The sequence below is a fragment of the Aulonocara sp. 'chitande type north' Nkhata Bay genome, linkage group LG12 (genome assembly GCF_057382095.1).
Source record: "Aulonocara sp. 'chitande type north' Nkhata Bay isolate Kocher_YH1m ecotype deep benthic linkage group LG12, A_spYH_male_GT1.1, whole genome shotgun sequence".
In the NCBI taxonomy this organism is placed as follows: Eukaryota; Metazoa; Chordata; class Actinopteri; order Cichliformes; family Cichlidae; genus Aulonocara; species Aulonocara sp. 'chitande type north' Nkhata Bay.
Genome location: NC_141355.1, coordinates 36,001,287 through 36,025,395, shown reverse-complemented (window position 1 = coordinate 36,025,395; position 24,109 = coordinate 36,001,287). Strand labels below are relative to the sequence as shown.

Sequence of the window (24,109 nt, the reverse complement as noted above, 5' to 3'; positions counted from 1 at the left end):
AACACACTCAAAAATGCTAAACATGAACTCCTGTGTAAGATACAGGAGGTATGATTATTACCATGGTCATATTTAGGGTCTTCTTTTGTAAAATGTAGCATTTTCATAGCATGTCAATGGAAAATTATTATTTCATTTATTTTTGTGTTTTTTGGGATGATTTTCGATGCGGTGACACCTAAACAGAGCTGTTTAAATTGTCTCACTAAACATAAAAAAATTCAAATAGGCTGCTCGACGCGTATGTTCTACGTCATCTAACTGGGACAGAACGAGCTCGTCGTCACGTGCGCCTGCGCAGTGGCACAGAGCTTTGTTATTTCAGTATGGCGCTGAGCAAAACGTTTGGACAAAAACCGGTAAAATTTCAGCTCGAGGAGGATGGAGACTATTACATGATCGGATCGGAGGTCAGTATTTAACGTATTCGACAGTCTGTTGTTGTAAATATATACGTGTTTGAACGGATAATGCCTCGTTTAATCTGGTGACCAATCCGTTAGCTTATCTTAGCCTAGCATAGTTTAGCTAACGACGCCAGTAGCGCTGAAGCTCATTCATTGATTTCAGATCTGTTGCTAAATAATTTTAGAACCTTACCACCGGGGAAGAAAGTCCACCTATGTTCTGGTGTTTCAGATTGACATTTAACTTGAAAACTTGCACCCGGATGTTTGCTCGGTTTCTGCTCCCGAACTGCTAGTAATCAGCTGGGTAGTTAGCGGTGTTTAATATAACAAAAGAGATAATTTTACTCGATTTGTGTCGTTTCTGGGTCTGTAATTCAAGATGGTGTATCACCTGACACTTCAGTGTTCTTACGGGTTTGTTGGTCTGTTCGGAGTTACGTAGCTTAAATGAACGTCGCACCGTTGTAAAATTGTAGGGCTCATTGTTGGCAGGGCAGGTGTTTTCCAGTACTTTTCCTACATCCTACCTTTCCAGCTTTTAGCTAGAAACATCTTCATGAACAGTTGCAAGTTTGTTCTGGACGCTTAAGATTTTTCTGCATTCATGAAACAAGGCCTTTAAAAACGTGTCTTTAACATGCACATTGTAGGCTGGAAAAAAAGCAGCTGTTGATAATGCATATTTGTTTTCCTGGCACAAATGGAGGGTAGAAATGACAAAAAAATATCCAGAGAAATGGTGTAACTACTAATTGTCAGTCAATCAATAGTCCTGATTGAATTTAATATTTACATATTTAGGGATCATGACAGTTTGGTGACTAAAATGACAGAATGGGGCTGTCATTTCATTTAATGATTGCATTTCACAATGAGAATCAGAGACTTTATTAATCCCAGAGGGAAATTGAGTTGTCCATATGTCTGTTAGCAGCAGGAAGGAATGACCTCCTGTAGCGTTCCCTCAGACAGCGAGGTTGAAGGAATCTGTTGCTGAGAAAAAATTGTGTTTATCAAACGAATACTGTCTCTGTTATGTCTCAAAAGGTTGATTCTGTTCATCTGGACGTAGTGTTTTTAGTTGGAGAAATGTTTTGTCACTCATCCAAGTGACTTCTTCAGTCTCAGCTGACTGCAGGTTTCCCCAAACGTATAAACAGCACATTTGCACAATAGCCCACTGAATGACCAATGGGCTGTGAGGTGAGTGATGAAATGTTTCTCCCACTGAAAACGCTACGTCCAGTTGAACAGAATCAACCTTTTGGGATTTACTGGATGATTGAGCATGCATCAAGACAGTCTCTGTTATCTATTCCTTTGTTAGCCATTAACCAACATATTGTTGGTTAATTTAACAATGGTTTTAAATTATTTGAATGCAAAACGTGTATTAGTTGTCAATACCTTATATCACCATATTGCTGCCTTCCTGTGTTTTACACTTCCTTTTAGGTTCTGGCACACAGAAATGAGCCAATTCCTGTTTATAAATAAAAAAAAATAAAAATAAAAACATCTGTAGAAGTAGGAAGCATGCCATTACAAATCCCAATAACATACATATACACCCCAGTGTTATGCAGAGTGAGAGAGCATCATTATTTCTACCTGTGGTTTCTGGTTGGAGAATAAATCGAAACAGTCCATTTCCTGCTGCTATATTTACTTTTGCACTGTTCAGCAATAATGAGACCTGAATCTCTTTTGGTTTGGCGTTACTCTGGCATATGAACAACCCGATATAAGGGCAGGGCATAATATATTCCCCATAAAAAGTATAAAATATACAAAATGCACTACAATACAAAAAAACTTCTTTTTTTTATAGTAAGAAATTACCTAAATGTGAAAACTTGTTATTGAGATTCTCTTCATGATCGCCTTGTCCATGTCTTTGTTTGTCCAGGTGGGAAACTACCTTCGCATGTTTAGAGGCTCCTTGTATAAAAGGTACCCGTCATTATGGAGAAAACTGGCATCGGTAGAAGAACGAAAGAAAATCGTGGAGTCATCACACGGTCAGTAGAGAAAAGCTCGGTTTCCTCTGAGGGTCTTTCCAGATTTATACAGAAATTGCTTGCAGTCCAGCAGGGGGCACTGAAGAGGTAGAACACAAAGAGTCTGAGTCAACCAAGCTGAACTTCTGCTTACATTTTATTTTTTTCTCACAGCACTCATAATTTGTCTAAACTGAAATAAAGTGACACTTATGTCATTTAATCTTTCTTGCATTGAATGTGATTTTGCCCACAAAAGGATTTGTGACAGGACCAGTACCTTGATGGTGACAGTTTTCCAACAATAACTCATTTAAATGTCAGAAGTGTTCATGTTCATCTGTTTGCTTTTGCAGAATTACAGATTGTAATCTTTTTTTATTTACAGATGTGGTGAAGGTTATTTAATCTGACACATTGTTTTATTTGTTCCGCTCAATCTCACCTTCAGTTCATTGGCTGCTGCTTCTTTGTTGATTTGAACGACCTCTTTCTTCTCATTCAGACCATGGCTACACTCAGCTGGCCACCAGCGTGACCCTGCTGAAGGCTTCTGAGGTCGAGGAGATTCTTGAAGGAAATGACGAAAAGTACAAAGCGGTTTCTATCAGCACTGAGCCTCCCGCCTACCTCAGGTACCCCCATTACTTATAAAATTTACAAAACAGGACAACATCCCCTACTGTGTGTCATTATAATTTTAGTTATTTATTTGTTAGAGATGAGAGATCTGTTTTCAGTCACGTAGATAATAACACAAAAATATAGATTATGTTTTGGGTGAATCGTGTGGACGTAAATACATAAATGTGTAAATAACACCTTAATATCTATTAAGGAAACAACAAACAATTGCATTAAAAGAGGAGAGGAGAGGAGAGCGGTCCAGTTCAGAGACTACCCTTACAAACAGGAGGAGAAACTATCCGGAGAGACCGAGAACACTGGCTGTAAACATGCTAGCTTATTCTTTTAACATGATAATCCTTTGACTGACTCACTTTTGAAGCCATCCTAAAGTGGCTGTTAGAGGAAGTGCTGGCACTTCTGTCATATTAGCTTTTTCACTGGTTTTTGCTGCGTTTTTATAAAGATGTGCTGCACCAGGTATGCTGATCCACTTGTGAAGCTGTGCTCTTACAGAGTTTCATACACCTCCTCCTGCCTCAACCCTGCAGATAAGAAAATCTAGTCAACAAGGAGCTAGAGCTGTCATTTGTTTTGTCTGCTAAAAGGCCTCAAGGACAGTCGAGTCCTAAAGCTCCATTTAGGCTAACCCTTTCCAGGCCTCCCGGATAGGAGTCAATTCCAGAGACTCCATTAAATACATAACATCGCACTTTATTTACTTTAGATCCTAATCTCTCTGTGTTTGTCTCCCGCCAGGGAACAGAAGGCAAAGAGGAACAGTCAGTGGGTTCCCACGCTGCCCAACAGTTCCCATCATCTGGACGCCGTGCCCTGCTCCACCACCATCAACCGCAGCCGACTGGGCCGGGACAAGAAGAGGACCTTCCCCCTGTGGTGAGCATCGAGCTGTTGGAGAGACTGAAGAGCATTTAGTATTGGAGTGCACGAAAATCAACACACATTCTCTCCAGTAGAAGATGTTATACTGTGGATCTCTGGCTAAAGTTTCTATGTTTTAATAATAATTATAATAATAATGGGATTCCTTCTTAATATCTTTGATTGTATCTGTCAAATACAGGTCATTTAAAAAGGAACATAAATAAACACAAATAAATAATTGTGAGGCAGATTAAAACAGATTTTAAATAATGTATTTCCAATAAAGTGAAAACATGCATTTCTTTTTATTTTTGGTACATTTGACTTGTGCCGATTGATGAAAAGAGCAACACATCTTCTCTTTTAGCAAGGATAAGAAGGGTGATTTTTTCTGTTTAAAGTTTTGTTATATTTAATGAAAAGGTTTTATTTTAATATCTGTTATGAATAATTTCTAATAATATTGAATTTGCATCTTCAGTGCTTAATGTCGTTGCACACAGAAGCAGATCTAACGAACTAAATTTTAGAGCAAAGACTAACTTACAGATAAAAGTTTTATGTTTAAAAATAAAATCTATCATTTATATCTTTCAGACCATCCGGATATTTAACTGTTGATTTTTATTTTCTTTGGTTATAATTTCTTATTTCTTGGGGTGGTTCTTTCCCAGCTTTGATGACCACGATCCAGCAGTGATCCATGAAAATGCCACTCAGTCCGAAGTCCTCGTTCCGATCCGCCTGGACATGGAGATTGAGGGGCAGAAGCTCAGGGATGCGTTCACCTGGAATATGAACGGTAACGTCACCACATCCTCTCAGCTTGGAAATTTAGTAAGTCAGCACGAGACTATAAACTTGTTCTCCTTTCCTGGAATTTACAGAGAAGCTCATTTCACCCGAGATGTTCGCTGAGATCCTGTGTGACGACTTGGACCTCAACCCGCTGGCCTTCGTCCCCGCCATCGCCTCCGCCATCCGACAGCAGATCGAGTCTTATCCGACAGACAGCCTCCTGGAGGACCAGACGGACCAGAGGGTGATCATCAAGGTGATGCTCACTCCACGTAAACGGACGTGTTCATACCTGTAGCACAGAAAAGTTTACCCAGTCTTCTTCTCTTCTTGTTCCAGCTTAACATCCACGTTGGGAACATCTCTCTGGTGGACCAGTTTGAGTGGGACATGTCTGAGAGGGAGAACTCTCCAGAGAAGTTTGCCCTGAAGCTTTGCTCTGAGCTCGGCCTCGGCGGGGAGTTTGTCACTACCATCGCCTACAGCATCCGCGGTCAGCTGAGCTGGCACCAGAGGACGTACGCCTTCAGGTACGGGATCACAGAGGCAGTCTAAGCAAGGCGAGAAAGCAACAGAAGATTTGTTGGAGAAATAATTAGTTTTGGTATTTAATAAATATCTGTCTAATAGTTTGATAAAATGATTTTATTCTGCTGAACATTACGCATCCATGAGCTGAGGATGTGCGGCGTTTCATCACAGAGCCTTCATTGAAAGCTAAATGTTGTAAACGCCAATTCACCCGACTTGGATTTAAAGATGATTTCAATCCAGTTCAGGAGATAAGGATATGCCTTTCTTTACGTATTAATTACTTACAGAACCCTGAGGTATGTATAAGTATCCCCTGTGAGGCTTCAGACTGAGTCAGTATGTGACTCATGCAAAGCTGCTGTAGTTAAGTCAAAGGATTAAAAAATATAGAAGTGGAAATGTGCAGAAAAGATAATATAAAGCTGAAAAGACCATAGTGAGCTGATAAAACGGCACCTTTCCTTCAAAATGTAATTGGTATGTCATTTAATACAATTTATGGGAAAAACATTAACATGATGTTATAGGCTGTAGTGTCATTTTATGACCTCCTGACAGTTTCCTTAAATCCAGAGGAGCAGTGAACAAAATTCCCCCAAACACTGACACGTGAAATTGAGGACTTCCTTGATAATGTGGTATCTAGGCTGCCTGCAGCTCGTAGCCAAAATGTATGCGTACCCTTTCAACAGTGTTATTTCGTGCAGTTGAATGCTAGGAACCCTGCACAGCAACGATGTGCACTTACTGGGTAATTTCATGAGTTGTCATCTTTACAAGTATTACATTTATTTTCTGATATTTGAAAGTCTTTAGTTAAACTCTGAGCTTGCAGAAACCCAGAGCAGCAGATAGTGTTGAAATTTTTGGGTGTGTGTTTGCTGTTGGTGCAGTGGCCATCTGGCTGCGACCTTTGACCGGTCAGAAGTGGAAGGGTTTTGGATTCGGGTCTCTTTGGGTGGGTGCATTTCCTCTGCCCTCGGCTGAAATGTCGCCGCCTGTCTGCTGCCGTCAGACGAGAAGTGATGAAATGTTTGAAACCCAGACGGCAGCGCTGATCTCTGTCACAGCTGGACTTCAGCTGTGGAAGAACTACTTTAGGACCGTTTGTTTTGCTGCTTCTTTCATGGCAACGAAGAGTGATTGATGAAGTGTTTTCACTGCAAACAGTGCAAAGAAGAGTCACACTGAACAGAGTTCAGCATCAGGGAGTGTGGTAACGAGCTGCTTCTGCCAGCGGTTGCTCACGACGGCGGTCAACAGTTACAAAAACATGAGTTCAGGCCGTTTCGGTGCCTCATCTTCTGCTTGTTTCTACATCAGTTTTCGACTTCTTGTGATGTTTTTAAAATATCTGCAAAGTCAGGAATGTTATTTGTTTCATGATCAAAAACATGACAAACATCGTAGCTGCAGAAAACTGTATTTAGTTGGTGTAACGGAAACTGTGTCCGGTACTCGTCTTTGAACCTCATGACTGGAAAACATTTAAACTCAATGACATCACAGTGTGAGCTGCAGCAGGAAGCGGTCGTTGTAGTAAAGGAAACTGAATTAAAGTCTCTGTTGGTTTTTCTTTTGCAGTGAAAACCCTCTGCCCACAGTGGAGATAGCAATCAGAAACACAGGTGATGCTGACCAGTGGTGCCCCCTGCTGGAGACGCTGACAGACGCAGAGATGGAGAAGAAGATCAGAGACCAGGACAGAAACACAAGGTGGGTGTGGCCTGTTATTTTAAATCATTATTTGATTAGCTGGAGAGAAAAAAAAAAAGGAGTCGGCTGATAAACTGAATCAAATAAACTCCAGAACGTGGATGAATGATCCAACCTCATCAACTGAAAACGAGACATCACTACATTCGATAGTTTGGATTCTGTCCCTGTTATCATGCAGGCTGACGTTGGCCAGCATCAGCCTGAAAAAAACACCAAATGATCCAGAGAGGAATCAGAAGTCCTGATGTTGAGCGTAGTTTTTCCATTAAAACTAAGCAAAGGTTAAATGCTAGTATTTATTTATTTATTTTTTACAAGAATATCTTGCAGCCGTTAACGGTCCCAGCTTTTAATGGTGGTTTCTTACATGAATACAAGGTCGCTTTAACCCTCACGTTTGTCTTCGTGTGTCTTGCTTGAAAGACTTTTCACCGATGGTTAAATTTCAGCCAAATTATTCTAAATGTGAATATTTTATTTCTCTGTTTTGAGAAAAAGAAGTGTGGATTAAACAAAAAACCTTTTTGGATACCTCTACTGATGCTCTGTTCTTCTTTGCTGCACAGGCGAATGAGGCGACTCGCGAACACGGCTCCTGCGTGGTAAACAAAGCAGCACTGGTGCCCCCTACTGGAACAGCGCTCATACCATCGCAGTATGACATCATCTCGGTTTGCAACATCGGCCGTGAAGAAGCTCCTCCGTCACAGGATGGAGGGTTTTCCTGCTCTGCCCGGACCTCCGTCAGCTGTTCCCCATGTTGTTGTTATTTTTTTATGATTAATATTGATAATTCTGTTCAGTTTGGCAAAGACCCTGGTAGGAAATTCGCCTCCTTTGTGTTTCCCTTTGACACTCAGCGTGGAGAAGCTGCTCTCTCACTTTGACCACTGACTGTCTTTACCTGACCACAGAGGGAGGGAAACACACACACCAGTCTCAGATAATATATTATGTTGTGTTTGTTGTCTTTTTTTGTACATTTTAATAATTCTTAAAAAATAGTAATAAAAAAGACAAAAAACAATAAAGCACTTGGTATTCTGTTTAGTTTATCAGTGAGTTTGCTGCTGTTATTGCTATTAAATCAAGTTATTTTGTTGTAGGTTTATATAAAGCTGAAATTTCCCAGGCATCGGCTTTAATTGAGTCTCCTTAAAAAGATGGAGCGAGCGATCATTTAAAGGATCATTACAGCTTGTTTAAAAAGTCAACATGCTTCTCATTTATGTCTTTATTGTGGCTCTGTGGGTTCTGCATGCTCTCTGTTGGAGAATTTCAGGGTAAAAGGAGCCAAATGGTGCCAGTCTCCCCCCCCAAAAAAATAATTCCTAAAAAATTCCCTATCAATCAGTTCAAATTGACTGTAGCTTAAATGTTTTCCAGTCATGGTTTTAAGGCCTCTCCTAGATGGTCGTGGGCTTGTCCAGCCAGGACGGCTGCATAACATAGAAGATTATCTATGTAACACTTAATGTTTGGAGTTTCTATCCAAAAAAAAACCCATAAAATTCAATTTAAAAAATTAATTTGGAGATTTCTGAATTATTCCCCAAATGTCCTTTCATGTGGAAAGCTTAAAAAAAAAAACCCTACTGTAAACACAAAATTCAAACCAAAAAACAGTCTGACCCCAGACTTGATACTTACGAGCAGCACTGTTGCACAAGATGATGAAGTGCTTGTTTTGTTGTCGGGGTCCCACTGAGGCTGGTTGCTGTGTTGTTGTGCTAAGCAGTTTCCATTTTGTTCCCAGTGTTTGAGTCACAAAGGCGGTGGGTGAAAGTGCAGCGTGTGCAGGCGGCTTTCAGGCCATCGGCAGTTCAGTCAGGCAGCAGCAGGAAAGCAGAGAGCAGAGTTACGGGTCAGTCCTGCTCCTTTCACTTCGTCCTCACCTGAGATTACACATCTGCTTAATAAAACGAAAGCAGGAGGTCAAAATCAAGATGCTCCACAGTTCAAATTACAGATTTGACAGGGGCCAGAACCAGCCTGCTAAAGGGGTGTCAAACATAAGGACTGGGGAACAGAATCTAACTGTCAAAGACGCCAGTCCGGCCCACTGAGCGGCTTTGGAAAATATGAAAGAGTGCATAGATTTTTAACTTCTGGCTTTATTTAAAGTTTTACAGCTTTTCCTCGTATGCATTTGTTTTACCTGGCCTTAAAAAGGAATGAGGCTGTATGTGGCCTAAATGCGTGCGACACCCCTGATCTAGATAGTTTTTCTCTTGATCAACAGTGTTTTCATTTTTGTTTAGCTCAAAAGATTATTTAACAATTCTCGACCATCCATTTTCTCCTCCTAGAAATCAGCTCAGGTAATGTTTAGAACATTAAGCTTGCATGTAGGCACCAATGCAAGTTTTGTTTTGGAGCCTTTTTTCCAATAAAGACTGGACATCGGTAAGAGATGTTGTCATTAAACGTGTTTGCGGCGTACCCTGGACTCAAAATCAGCTTTCCCAACTATAAAAAGAAGAAAACCAAGATCAGAAATTCACTGAATTGGTATTTATTGGTAAAATAACAAAAACAAACTTTAAAAAGAATTATTGCCATTCTCCTAATTTATTTGCAGTATTGTAACAGAGTTTTTCCTGCTTTTTTTATTTTATTTATGTAATCGGTTCCATGTGTTCATCATATAATTTTCAAATTTTGTGTGATGGTAGATACCAATAACAATGCGAGCTGAGGAGAAACCATATCGAGTAATACATCATATATCATATCATATGAAAGGGCACGGAGAGAGCTGTGCAACAGGCTTTTTATTTTTTCAACATGACGCTTGCAACGTCACAACGATGCTACAACAGGCTGATGCCATGATACTGTAAGAAAAACAGGCTGACATCAGCATGTTGGAATAAAAACTTCATGAAACAATGTTTCAGTATATCCCTCGCCCTTCGGGGGGAGTTGCACTCTGGGTGCTCTTGTTTTATATTTGTGCTCATTTCTCCTTTTCCTGCATCATGTGTGGAGCAGACTGAGGTGAAATATTAACTGATGACAACGCGGTATGTTTGCCATCAGTGTAAGAAAAATCCCAAACAATTGTGGCATTTAACCAATGTCTCCTTACTGTTGACCTTATTACAGCGTCCCTCTGACTGAGCTCGTCATCCACATCATCTCACTCAACCAGTTTGCTGTGAAGTATAAAACCTGCACATGTACAGAGTAAAGCTGTTGGTGTAGCAAACTGTGGACCCTCCATGTCCATCCATAGTGAAAAGTTTTCAGCTTGTTCTTCCATTTCTGGTCCTTTTTTCTTGTTAAGGCAAATGAAATCTCTGTGGTTACAATACGCTGAACAAAGCTAAATATTCAGTCTATACAGCTTTACAGTCCTGTGGCGGTCTGTGTCTGACTTTTCACAGCTCTCTGGGCTCTCAGTTGTGTTGCTCCCCATTCGGCTGCAGGGCTCCACCCTGCTGCTGCTCCTCCAGGAGGGGACGGTAGTCTGGGTCCTCTGGCCGATCAAACATGGCCCGTCTGTTAGGAGAGAACAAAACGACGCTTGTGTTCATTTTCACCTCATACCGTACCGTGCAAAACTCTTGAGTCACCTCACATTTCTTCATATTTGGATTCCAAGGAGTCAGACTTTTTTTATTGTGCCTTATCTTAAAGTGCTGTTGTCTAGTCCTTGTACCTGACCATTTTAAGGTTTCTCTTTGGTTTGCTAAGTTACTTAACAATGACGTGCTGAATTGTTTAAGCATAAAAAAAGCACAAAACTTAAGGCACCAATGTTGTGTGTACATATAACCCACAACTTAGCAAAGAACCAATTGTAAATGTTATCTTTAGGCATTTTGTTACTAGCAGTCTGTTACAAAAACACATAATTTGTTCACATCTCTTTGACTGAAAATGTTGCAGTTTTGGAGGCATAAAACAGAGTTCACTAACAAGATGATTCCCAAAGAGCTGAAAACACATCTCAGCATGGTGTGCAGTATGTCCATAAAAAAAGAAAATCTGAGAACACTGAACAAGTGAACAGTACCTAAAAGTCATGTATTTAAGGAATTGGAAAAAATACAGCAAAGACCTGACACGGGACGTGAGAGATCTGATCCTTCAGTTGATCATTTACTGTTCACTGAAGCCTCATCGGAAAAGCAATTCTTAAGAATGGGAAACAGGAAGGAAAGTCTGAGGTATGCCGAACTACACAAGAACTGTGTGTGTGTGTGTGTGTGTGTGTGTGTGTGTGTGTGTGTGTGTGTGTGTGTGTGTGTGTGTGTGTACATCCATCTGTAAAACATGGTGGAGGCTCTGTCAGGGCTTGGGCTGCATTTCAGCCAGTGGTGTTGGGAATTTCGTCAATAGTTATGGAATTATGAATTCAGAAGTAGGATGTTGATCCACCATGCAATACCATCTGAAAATGCATGTGATTGGCAGCCTCATTTTTCAGTATGGCAATGAACCCAAACACACAGCCAGTGCAGTATAAGCATCCCTGGACATAAAAAACAAAAAAAACAAACACATAATGGAGCACTGTCAGTCTTGGTTTGGCCTCCCGAGATCCCGAACCTCAACACTGAAGCAGTGTGGGATCATTTTGACAGAGAACAACAGAAGGGAGAGATTTGGATGTCCTTCAACAAGCCTGGGAAACTATTCCTGAAGACTACTGAAAGAAATTAAGAGAGAGCTGCCCCACAGAGTTCAGACTGTCATAGAATAAATGTGGTCATTCCAAATACTGCCTTTCAAGCTTGTTATAATTGTACAAACACTTTTGGCTTATATGCTGTATTTCCATGTATATTTGCACGTTTCAATAAATTGCTGCACCAGTTTCCCATTTTCCTAGCAAAATATAAAAGGTGTATAGGTGGTATAACCAGTATTGAGACCGAGTTTTCAGACTGTGCCTCGACTGGTCATCTCTCTAAGAAAAGAGTTTCCACATGTTGGACTTCAGCTGAATAAACACTGGTTCTTACAGAAGTTCTGGAGTCATCAGCAGCTTCCTTCCTCCCGGCTGGTTTGGAAACACATCTTCAAGGAAATAGTACATGTGACCGACACTGATACCTGAGGAGAGAATAAAGTCAGACACCCGAATTTCAAATAAACTATTGGATCGGATAAGGGGAAGAATTAGTTAGTCGGTTGAGTCAGCCGGTCTTTTCCTAAAAAGCGCCTTTTGCCAACCATTCATGTTAACTGGTGTTAAATGAATGAGCAGAATTCGAGTCGTCTCATACCAAGCAGGTCGACCACGATGGAGTTCCCGAGCAGCAATGAAAATCCCATGAGCACCCAGGGAAGAAACGGGGCCTGAAAGTTCAGGAGGCCGAAGAAGTTCATACGTATGAGCGGATGTCTTCTACTCCACACATACACCAGCATGATGATAAAGGCCTGACCCAGGAAGAAGATGTTGGCGAACAGACCGAACAGCTGCGGGACTTCAGGTTAAATAAAAACATTCACCTATTCATCAAGAGTCAAAGTTTAAGAGGACAAACTAACCTGAACAGTTGGAGCTTTCGTTTAAGAGAGAAAGCTATTTATTTGAAGAAACAGGGTTTTATACATCTGTTAGTCAGACAGAACTGGAATATAACCCCACAGTAGCTGATTAAGCTAAACAAAAAGAAGAAACAAGTTTTTCCATCTCATCTCTGCAGGTAGAGACAATGTTATTGTTTAATGAATGCTAAACCCTCCACAATAAAAGCCAAACTATGACATTCCCGTCATTCCAGCAAACCATGTTACATGTTTATAGCAGAATTAATCCTGCAGTTCAAACTCCCCATGAAACACAGCATGACTGCATAAACCTGCACAATAACTGTTTAACAACCACCCAGAGACACGTCTGTGGTAAACCCACTCACAACAGCATCATTAACCTGGAATCTGAGCAAACTGCTGCGCATCATCAAAAAGAGGTGCACTCTGTACAGCGACTGACTTTACACACTTGGAGCCTGCAGACGTCTGCGGAACTCTGACTGACATTTCTGATCAAAGTGGAAATAAGTCTTAAATTATCCGTGGAAAATCTGGGAACAGGATTTCACAACTAGTTTGGATGCCGCCAATCCAGGCAAATTACACAAGTCGACATACAGTGGGACTTTCAGTGACAGAGAAGAGAGCTTGTGTTAAAGTCAAAGGATCTTATTCCAGATTTTCTTCATCTTATGCCATCCCATAGCTGTGGTTGTTTACCCATCACTCATCCTTCGCCTAAACACGTTAAAGGATACAGTGATCACGATCCCTCCAAACAGGAACATGAAAACAAAGTCCGCCGTCCTGCCCCGAAAACAGCCTTCCTCCAGCATCCGACAGTATCGATAGCTTACTTTCAGTTAAGGTCTGCTCAGCTCTGCTGCAGATTTCACCATAATGTGAGCTTCAATTCGGTAAACTTTCATATTAAGATACAGAAAAAGATACAGAAAGATGATGTTGAACACGAAACTAAATCCGAGAGAGCCGAAGAACAGGAAGCTGGTTATCAGGCGCCATATCTGAGAAAGAGAGGGAAGAGGAGTGTAACAGTGATGATATAACACATAATTAACTCAAAGTTTCAGTTAAATAGTTGGTAAATGGTACCTGGTATCTCCTGATGATGAGCTCTGGGTTAAAGTAGAGCTGAAATGGGCTGATGAACTCAAGTTGCTAAAAAGTAAAATACAGCCTAAAATTAATTAATTCTGGGTAGCTTGTATGATTATTCGCTATAACTAACTGGAAGTTCACTTAAAAAGTCCTTGTTGTCATTACCCTCTGCAGAATTTAAATAAAACCTTCACCACCACCAGGGGGCAGCATTTTACCAGCAGGTGTGTTGAAAGCTTTTTAGATGTTTGCTGCTCTTCTTTTACCTTTTGATAATTGTTCTATACCTGGTCTTTCAGCTGCTCCTTTTAGGGGTTGCCCCAACCAATCATCTTCCTCCATCCTATCCTAGCCGTAGCATCTGCTTCTGTCACGCTTACCCTCACATGTCCCACTTCACGAAACCCATGGATCATTCATTACTGTAGTGCCCCCGTTTTCCTGGCAGCTCCATCTTCATCTTCTTTGAGTATATATCCACTCTTCCTGCTCTGCACATGTCCAGCTTTGCCACCTGTCTTTTGGTCAGTGCCACTGTCTCCAAACCATTTATCGTATCAAATCAGGTCTCACTATCATCTTGTAAACCTTCCCTTTCACTCTTGCTGCTATCCTTCTTTCACAAATCACCCCTCACACTTGTTTTCACCCACTCCACCCTGTCTCCACTCTCTTCTTAACCTCTTTTGTGCACCATCCGTTGACCCCAGGTATTTAAACTCATCTACCTTCGCTACCTCTACTCCTTGCAGCTTCACTGTTACACCTGTCTTCCTCTCATCCACACACATGTATTCTGTCTTGCTTCTGATGACCTAGTGTATTGTCTTACTTATTTTTTCATTGATTGGACTTATTTGTATTTCCTTCTGATATCTGTACCTGAGCTGAGGTAACGCAAAAAATTTCCCCATCGTGGGATCAATAAAGTCTTATCTTATCTTCTCAACACTGCTCCATAAAAAACTCTTGACGCAAACATTACATCTGTAATGTTCTTTGTTAGCCTGTAGCCATACTACTACTCGCTGATTGTCACCGCTCTCCTTAGCCTAGCTTCTCTCTCCTTCCCATATCAGTAACAGTAAACTTCTTCTACATTTCTGGTCAAAAAGTCCACTTCCTTTTCCCCTAGACACCCTCTCTTTACCTGCACAGGTATGTCATCTGGACCAAATGAAAGCAATAAAACTGTCATTTGAAAAGAAGTGCCACGCAGGTGTTTGGTGTATCCTCTAGACAGAAGATCCTCTCACTTACTCCTTACTAATCCTCTACTTAGTTCATTCATCAGCTCCCCAGAGTGCCCCCTCCATCTTCTCATCACACTCCTTTCTTCACTCACATCCTAACCTGCTGCACATCCTTTCCAGCTCGATCTCTCTGCCTGGCCAATCAGTACAAGTCCTTCTCTCCTTCCTTAGTATCCAGTGTCACACACACATCACTGTAACTAACTTTTTCCTTTGAATATTTTCCCCTTTCCTCTGTCTAGAGGAAACACCAAACGCCTGCATGGAACCTCTTTTCAAATGACAGTTTTATTGCTTTCACTTTGAAATTATTTACCAAGTTCAGTGGTAACACATCAACTGATACTACAGGTACTTTCTATTACACGTGACTTGCTGTCACTTCATATCATATTAAATAATAAAGTACTTCAGATATAACCACGATCTCACTGACACTTTCTACATGAGGAGGCTACAACTAGATTCAACACTTGTGTGCTAAAAGGTGCCTAACTTTACCACTCAAGTGTTTCCATAACTTTTACTTAAAGTGCAGCAAGTGCTTAGATCTCCTGACTAAGACTCACAATCTCACAGTTAAAATGTTGTAAGAGTCCAAGAATAACAAAAGGCAACATCTCTAATTTGCACAGTTTGAGGACAAAACAGGTTTTCCCCTCTGATCGGCAGATTGTAAATTGAAGGATTTGTTTCTTACCACAGCAGCAGTGGTGAGGACACAGGCGGTCGTGTACGCTCGGGTCACCACAGGGATCTGAAAATACTCCTGAGTGAAACTGTGAGCCATCCCTGCTGCTGCTGCTGCTGCTCCTGCTTCACTGTCAGCCATGATTTACTCCCCGAGTGAACAGCACAGGCCACGCCCCCTCCCACCACCTGACAATCGCATCCACTCATCAATTAACACCATCCACCCCAACAACACAGCAAACCGTTAGCGCAAAGTCTTCGCTTTGAAGACCAAAAATGCATTTTAAAATTTTTTACACAATTGCTTTGAGTCGTGATGTTATTAAGATTTTTATCTAATATTTATTTTGTTAGTTAAAGTTTATGTTAACAGCTATACGAATTCCTGTAATATTATTGTAATATTAACAAGAGAATAATGTGGGACTGTTATCTAAACCGAAAGTGTGACGGGCAGTTTTTTTTTATAATGACACTAATATCTCTCTAAAGACTTCTACAAAGCACATTTTCCAGTTTTACAATTACAAAACTAAAGTTAAAGAGTTTAAACAGGTCTGCAATATTATAATACGATTCAGTAATATTTCTGTTTTTATCTACAGTATATTTTAATATTGTAGATAAAAACTTTTTATCTATTTTTATTCTTAAATAAGTGTTACATAATCCATAACTTTACCTGGAAATGTCGAGCTCTGGTCTTTAACTTTAAATAACTTTATATAAAAGCATACATGACCATCAGGGAAAGCTCAAGTGAACAATTTAATGCCATTCTGTGTTGTGCAACAAACTTGCACTGGACACAGAGGTCTGCAATCCACATCATGCTTTATTCCTGGCAAACACACAGTATTAGAGTTTGGCTTCCCTACCCTGCCAGCATAATTTCTAATGTTTGTTGTACTTTTGGTCGGTCTTTCCCAGATGGAGTTTCACTGGAGTGATGTAAGATCCCTGACTTGCAGAGAAGGCTGCTTCAAACAAACTCCAGCAATATTATTTAAAATCCTTGTGAGGAGTTTTTAAGGCTTGCATAAGCACAAAAATGTCAGGCTGAGTTACGGGTTAAAACTGTAATTACTTTTACAGAAATATATCTTATAGAATGTGAGTTTCTGTTTTAAAGTGTCTGAATCAGTTTCTGAGCTTGAATCTCCCCAGAGCCAGACGGATAAAAAGGTTATGAATTTATTTCAGTAACTTAGAAAAAACAGAAAACAATACGCAGGTCATACATTTCAATGAACAGGGTAAAGGCTACAAAAGATTAAAAACAATATTAAAGACATGTATATACAGGAACATTTTCCTAAGCTGTTTGTGTATAAATATGTTTGAAAGCAGAGTTCACGGGTTGCAGAAATGATTCAAACAACAATGAGAGCTGTTAAAACTCGCCAGTGTCCTGCACTGAGCCTTCAAGCGCTGCATCAGGAGGCAGCAAAGGAAATGATGGCGCAATGGTTCTCAACCTGGGGGGCGCTGACCTACAGAGGAGTCGCAACCAGAGTTTTTCATGTCCTTAAATTGCTTTTACTTTCCGGCATTGATGGAAAGAATTTTCTTTACAGTTTTATGTTAAATATTGTAAATTTTCACCTCAGGCTGATCCTCGAACACTTTTGTTTATTTAATATTTCAGACTGTACCAACATAGTATTTGAAAATGACTCTGGTGCAGACGAAACCAAATGTAACTTTCTTATTGCTGCAACAAAATTTTCAGCTCAAATTTAGTTTTAAATCCTATTTTTTTTAAAAACGTTTTATTTACCAGGTTGATCTCCACAGCCGCTGCTATTCCCAAACCTCTTACTAATGAAACAGAAAAGAGCACCATGTGACAGATGGTGACGCAATGACTTCAAAGATGGCACAAAGAGTGACCACGGTCTCTGAGGTGGCTGACAGTGTTGCACTCTAGATGGCGCCCTGAAGCTTTTCCTGCAACAGGTGCCTGCACGCTGAGAAAGTGAGAACTTTACACCATCATGCTGGAAGAGTGACATCAAAATGTGATGTACAGCAATGGCATTCGCTTTTCTTCTGCCTTTTTAAAGACCCTGCACTGTATAAAACATAAAATATTTACTAATGCCAGGAAGAAAAGTATCTGAAAAACTCTTGTTCAAATATAAAAAGTAAAGGCAAAACCTCCTCGTCTCAAACAGCAGGGGAGCGGACACTGATGAAACGTTGCTGGTGTTACATGTTCTGACCCAGAGGAGAGGCTGGGTTTCTTATATTTATTCAGTGACTCACACCTGAGTTAGCTTAAGACCTCTGAGCAAACTTTAAAGAAGAACATACACGTTATTTATGGCAACTATTACTGGCTGAAAGTGACCAACTAACTGTCACATCATGGCTACCTTTGGTTGTGGCTAGCTTCACCTCTAGCAAGGCTGACATGAAAAAAGCTGTAGGAGGTGTATCGGTATGTGGATTCTATCTGTCAAAGCAACTCGAGTGGTTACAGTGTTAATTTTTGATTCTTCATTCTTTGGCTTTTTGTTTCATTCACTTTTGTGTATCTAATTTTATCAAAACTTTCTATTGGTGTAAGGAAAAGAATTGAAATAGGAGCTTGAAACATTAGAAACTTCGAATGCTATAATCTTGGAAGTTTCTGGTTTTCGTACGGATAAAAATTTAAATTAGATAAAGTGCAAAGGAAACGTGGCATAAATCATCATGACTCAGGTGTCTGAAAACATCAGTTCTGAAAGGACTCACTGAATAATGCATGAATAATATTATGGTAATGCTATCTGCACTATATTTTTGGTATCTAACAGCAATGAATGTTTGGCACAAATGTTCTTTGGTCCAGCAGTGATGGTGAATCTGGCCAGATGTTGCCCAAACCAAATCTGTGTCCTATCTGAGACACATCTGGCCCACACTACATTTGCCATAACTGCCAAATGTCTCTCACATCTGGGTGTGTTTTGATCGTAGGCTGTATATAAGAGATGCACATAAAGCTACATCAAATATAATTTTAACCTAATGAGTTCATGGCCTCGTTTGCCAAATTAAAGCCATACAGAATACAACACGGGGTATAAATGATACCTTTCCCTGCAGTCATAAAGGACGATCAATGTTCACGCTTGTGAGATTGTGTAACATTGCGTTCTTTTGAGAAATGCTCAGCTCGAGGCTTCAGAATGGGACTATCTGGTGGGCTGTCCATCTTTTTATAGATTTGGTGATTTTGAATTATGGTTAATGGGACTCAGGTTGGCAGGAAAATCAACTACATGTGCAATCATGTCTGTAAGAAAGGGAAGCATAGCTGAAATTGTTGCTCGCTGACATTCCTGCTGAGTGGCTCCTGGGTTTCATCGTTCAAACAAAACTCTGATCGCCACCTACAGCAGCTCATGTACAAAGTTTGATGTCGCTCTTCAGACCCTCATAGGGTTAGCAGAAGTCCGTCCATGATGAAAACACACAACTGCTGGAATGGAAAACACAGACTAAGGAGGACAGTCTGCGGACCAAAATCTCACTTTTCGGCTCAGAGAAAGGAGGTGAGAAGTGTGCAGTTCACAGCACACATCGTTAGACAAGGGCCCAGAACTCAGCCTTACTGTGACAAAAATGTGCAAAATAAATATGAGTATAGCTGCACAGGAAGTGCCAAGTCTGAGGGAATACAACTTGGTTTTCCTGAGAAGAAGGTGTACTTGATCTGTGTATCAATAAATGAAAGATAAACAGATTCAAAGGAGACGCTTTCGTCTCCTTTGAATCTTTCTCCAAAGATAAAAATGTCTTTGCTCCAAAAAAACCAAACAGACAAAAAAAGAGACTACTCCATTGCAAAAAAACAAAAAGATCCTCAGATTCAGAATCGCCCGTTTCTGCAGCCGAAGAAATCCACGCCGACGTAGCGAGGGTAGCCCTCCAAAGAGTTCATGTTAACAGGGTCAAATTTCCAGTACTGCCGTCCTCGGATGAAGTGAGCGTAGCCTGAAACACAGAGAGCACAAACAAAACATTTTTTATCAGCGCCACTGCGAATGTACCCGCGTTGGCCCAACAGCTGCTCGCTCTTGGCCAGATGTCAGATAAGCAAGTGAAAACCTGAAGCAGCAGAACAAGGAAAACAAGCAGCGTGCAGAGCAAAACATCCACAGGAACACATGCAGCAGCTTTTATGATAACTGGGTCATTCATAAATGACATGTTGAAGATAAAATTATCCTTGTTGTGTTGTGTGTACAGTTACACTTACAGCCTCTCTTACTCTCTCCATGCATTTGTGTTTTTAGTTTGATTTGCTTGAAATCAAAAGGAATCGTTATAAACTGATAGCGCTCGTGTAAAACATGAAACCCGACTGCGGCGTGATTCTGAATCAGATTATCTTAATGCTGAAAATCATTGTTTGTTGCAAAGCTGAAAAGCTGTTAAAACCACTGCTGAGTTATTTTTAAAACTTACAAAGCTTGTAAAGTATTTTAAACTGTTTATTATCATATTTATAGCATGGTAACGTTCCTGCGTCTTAATTCAACAATCACATGTAGCGCTCCAAATGTCATTTTATTTCAGAGACACGCGCACGTACCGTAGATGTCTCGGAAAGCGGCGTCCACGACGCTGGGGATGCCGATCCAGTCCTGCATGCTGCGCGGGGCAGACTCGACTCGGTTGTCCTGGGGGCTGAACCTCCAGTAGCTGCCTGACTTGAAGAAGTAGGTGTTGTAGTTGGGGTCCTGGCCCCAGCGCAGTGCTGCCTGGATCCCAGACTCGTACAGGCCCAAATTCCTGATGGACTCCGGCCCCCTGATCCGCCTCTCAGCATCAAACACCCAGTAGTTTGCACCTGCACAGACGGTGGGCTCCAATTAATATTATTTTTATATAATAAGATGACTTGTAATTAATGTACGTTCATTTTTTTGGTATAATGTATTTTCTAGCTACAAAAATGAATTGGTTAAGTATGACGTGAATTCTGAACGCTGTATGCTGAGCCATGTGTCAAGTTGACTAAGACGCTTCGCCATCTTGTGGTCCAGTGTGGTATTACACGAGAGTACTGCCTGGCCTTATTTCAACCTCATTTGAGATTTCTTAAACGCATCTTGATGGTGACTTCAGACCTGTTGTTTCTTCCACTGATAGGTTAAGTTAACTTTAGTAGACATTAAATGTTTTTAAAAAAAGGATGTCAGAAGACTTTTTGACTGGCCCGTCCATAAAGCAGACGCTGATCAAGCAGCTGACGTTTGTCAAGATAAGAGCAACAGTTATTTTATTTAGCTATACGTAGCTATACGTATAATTACGTATAATTATAAAAACAGCTTTTACAGTGTTTCTGGGAGTCTATGGTGGTTTGGTACACTCGACTGCAGCAACATCACAGACCCATGTTAATTAACATTTTTACATCTATTTAAACATGCCCATACATGGGCAGAATGCTTTACTTCTGTGTTTCTGTACAATTATCGCTCCCCTGAACTGCGCTTACATAAAACCATAAACCACTTAAGAGCAGCTCAAATGTCTTTACTGCTCACCTTGAAAGAACCAAATATTCCCTGACTTGTCTTCAAAGGCGGCATCGATGTTGTTGGGAATCCCCCGCCAGTGACGGGACGCCAGTGCCGGGTAACCGCTTTCCAGATGCCCGTCCCTGATCCTCCAAACGTAGCCCGACTTAAAGAAGAACAGCTCTCCTCGGATCATAGATACGGCATCAAACTCTGTCCTGCAGGCATCGGGCTGGAAAAAAGACAGATCGAATGTTCATTTCCACATGCAATCATCTACTTACATGTAAGGTTTGAGAGATTTATGCTGCACGTAATGAAGTGTTAAAGAGCCGTTTTATTGTCTGAAAAGACAAGCAAAGTGGGTCTTTGTGCTTCGTAAGGCTGAAGACTACTTTTATTCCCACAAACGATCACAGGGAATTTCAGGGATTTTCAGTATAAGTGAAAATCCTCTCAGTTACAAATTTTACACAAAGAAGTGATGTGAAGTGGAAACAATTCCCGGTCTTCGCCTGAGAGAAACTCTCACGAGACTAAAAGATTACTTTTGTGTTTGACCCCCATTTATCTTGTTGATGAAAGAAAACACTCATGTCTAATGTGGTATAGTTTCAAAGACACGCACTGTCAGACTGGCATGCAGCCTTGAAATATATTTTGCAACATAAGCGTCTCCTGACCGCACAAATCGATGCCATTCACAGGATGAGGCTTGTTGAAAAATCCCATAAAACTCAACCGAGCTCCATTGTTTTCCCAAAACAAGCCATATGTCCCATTAAAAACACACATGTAGGTTATCCGCTGGAACTCCCTAATGCAGACTGAGCCCCTAAATATACAGTATGTCTAAAAATAAAAAAGCACAACAATGTGATTGGTTAGTGGTTGATTAGGTGGTCGTGGAACAACAGTAATTATACTGTTGTTGGAGCAATACCAACACAAAGAAATCAGGTATGCTCTTTAAATAGTCAAGAGGTGCCACTGTGTATATACCCCAAATAGTTCATTGGTTGATACACTGATTATTTTGTCCATATAGTGATAATTTATCAGACATCTACAGCTTAGCAAGCTAATACATTTTATTAAGAAGCTAATTAATCAGTGGCAATATGCAAAAGTTTTAACAAAGCATGCATGAACATAAGTCTCAGTTATACACTGTCATGATGTGACGATCGTTTGCTGTTTTGTTTTGTTGTTTGGCAGCTTTCCATCCTTTGTAACTTGATCAGACTCACCTGTGTTCTATTAGTCACTTTCTACTTTATTTTGAAATCTCTATTTGTCTTAAACTATACCTTTGTTCTTCTTGGGCCACACCTGTGTACAATTAGCCAATTGCCCTCCTCAGTATATGTTTCCCTCCCAACTGGCCAAATCATTTCATCGTCTTTGCAGTGCTGCTTGCGTCTGTTCATTCTTCCTCCCATTCATAGTCGTTTTCTTGTGTGTGACCTCTGGATTGTTTCATGCTTTTTGCCTGTAGCTCATTAGCGCTTGCCATGCTGTCAGATTCGACTGGAAACACTGACTCTGAGTTTTAAAACAACAAAAAACACCTTTGACTTTAGTGAAGAGGTGAAGACTGAGAATAGGACAGTTGACTGAAGCTCCTCAACCTGTGTTTAACAGTAAAACTGTGACTCTGCGTCAAAGCCGACCTGGCCCAGTGTTGGGTCCTGACCGGGCCTCCCTCAGCGTAACGAATAATTCAATATGACTCAATTCATTCGTTTTATCCATATAGCACCAAATTACAGCAGCAGTCACCTCAGGGCGCTTTAAAGTCTCTCCTGACACAGAGAAGGTTAAACTCCCTTTAATCACCAATCAGTAACTGATTGATATTTACTGTGCCACATGCATAAATGTGCGTGACTCTCTCACTTTTGGATTCATACGCTATGAAAGTGCAGGCATTTAATAAACAGCTGGAAACAACACGTCAGCTCCAGCTTAAGTCTTATCAAAGCAGGATCAGCTGCGTTTACTGAGGAATCTGATTAATAAGCTCTTACAGTCAGATTGTCAGACATGTAAACCTTGTTTGTTTTTTTGCATTCTCCTATGTTTAAGCTCCGGAAATGCCTTTTTAAGGCCAATCCTTATAAGGTGTAAGGTTTGTTTGGGCAGTGTGAGCATGAATGCAAAAGTGTGTTTCATAAACCAGAAACGTGACTATCAGCAACCCTGATGATCTTGAAAACAATAATATGTTTAGGCTATCATGATCCTGTTTAGGTAAACTTTAACTTGTTTAGGCTAACGTTGTCCTGTTTAGAAAAACCATTATCTTGTTATGGTTCTTGTTTTGGAAACTATTCAACTGTTTATTAAATTGAATGACAACTAATTTGAGTCGTACAGCAGAAATATAGTAGAGTCAAGATATAGTATATTCAGATATAACATATGCAAATAATGAAATCCTAACAAAAGTTTTATCCTCTGGGTACCACGAATGCCTGCATAAAGCTTCAGGGTAAAGGTTTAAATCTACACCTCTTGTGTAGATTTAGGTCATTTTCATGACTCTGTGATTGTTGCATCGGTTTCACTTACTCCAGTAGGGAAGATCTCGTTGCTCTCAGTAGTAGTAGTAGTAGTGGTGGTGGTGCTGGTGGTGGTGGTAGCGGTAGTTGTGGTAGTGGTTGTGGTGGCGGTTGTGGTTTGGGGTTCGGGGGCTCGAACTCTCCGAGATCCGTACAGGTGTTGGATGCCCCACTTGTCGTCATTGCTTATTCTGGGTGGAAAGTCGGCGAAGAAGTAGTGTGGGGACATGATGGCTCCCTTCGTACGGGTGTGCTGCAGGCCCAGGACGTGCCCGAACTCATGGGCGGCAACCTGGAGAAGGTCCATGCCTGCAGGGTGGAAGGATGGAGGGGCACACCTGGTTCAAACAAAGTCTGAAGATAGTTTTGTTTGTTTTGACCTGCTTGCACGGTGGGGATTTTGCTACCTAAGCCCATCCAGTGCCAACGCTCCTGAACGAGTCATAAAAAGTACCTCTCCCTGCTGACTCATATCTACTCTCAGCCACACAT

The 24,109-nt window shown here is 40.8% G+C and overlaps 3 protein-coding genes across 3 annotated transcripts in view; 1 reads left to right on the top strand and 2 right to left on the bottom strand.

Annotated features, from left to right (window-relative positions):
* The first annotated feature begins 270 nt into the window (after positions 1 to 270).
* On the top strand, positions 271 to 8,028 carry smarcb1a (SWI/SNF related BAF chromatin remodeling complex subunit B1a). The gene is made up of 9 exons (XM_086315417.1): positions 271 to 410; positions 2,320 to 2,431; positions 2,916 to 3,045; positions 3,797 to 3,934; positions 4,597 to 4,724; positions 4,810 to 4,976; positions 5,060 to 5,250; positions 6,839 to 6,970; positions 7,540 to 8,028. The coding sequence occupies exons 1-9, from the start codon at positions 327 to 329 to the stop codon at positions 7,577 to 7,579; spliced, it is 1,122 nt and encodes a 373-aa protein (XP_086171543.1). The 5' UTR covers positions 271 to 326; the 3' UTR covers positions 7,580 to 8,028.
* On the bottom strand, positions 4,172 to 15,695 carry LOC147317996 (derlin-2-like). The gene is made up of 8 exons (XM_086315418.1): positions 15,539 to 15,695; positions 13,580 to 13,645; positions 13,418 to 13,491; positions 13,225 to 13,318; positions 12,211 to 12,406; positions 11,947 to 12,037; positions 8,624 to 10,477; positions 4,172 to 5,271 (listed from the first exon to the last, which is right to left on the bottom strand). Exons 1-7 carry the CDS (start codon positions 15,668 to 15,670, stop codon positions 10,375 to 10,377), a joined length of 756 nt encoding a protein of 251 aa, XP_086171544.1. The 5' UTR covers positions 15,671 to 15,695; the 3' UTR covers positions 4,172 to 5,271; positions 8,624 to 10,374.
* A 1,016-nt stretch (positions 15,696 to 16,711) lies between these two features.
* Positions 16,712 to 24,109, bottom strand: part of LOC147317990 (stromelysin-3-like) — a 34,858-nt gene continuing 27,460 nt past the window's right edge. The window contains exons 5-8 of the mRNA XM_086315416.1: positions 23,628 to 23,926; positions 21,081 to 21,285; positions 20,120 to 20,377; positions 16,712 to 19,518 (exon numbers count right to left, since the gene is read on the bottom strand). Coding sequence (XP_086171542.1) covers positions 19,394 to 19,518; positions 20,120 to 20,377; positions 21,081 to 21,285; positions 23,628 to 23,926 — 887 coding nt within the window. The 3' untranslated portion in view covers positions 16,712 to 19,393. The remainder of the gene's footprint in view (positions 19,519 to 20,119; positions 20,378 to 21,080; positions 21,286 to 23,627; positions 23,927 to 24,109) is intronic.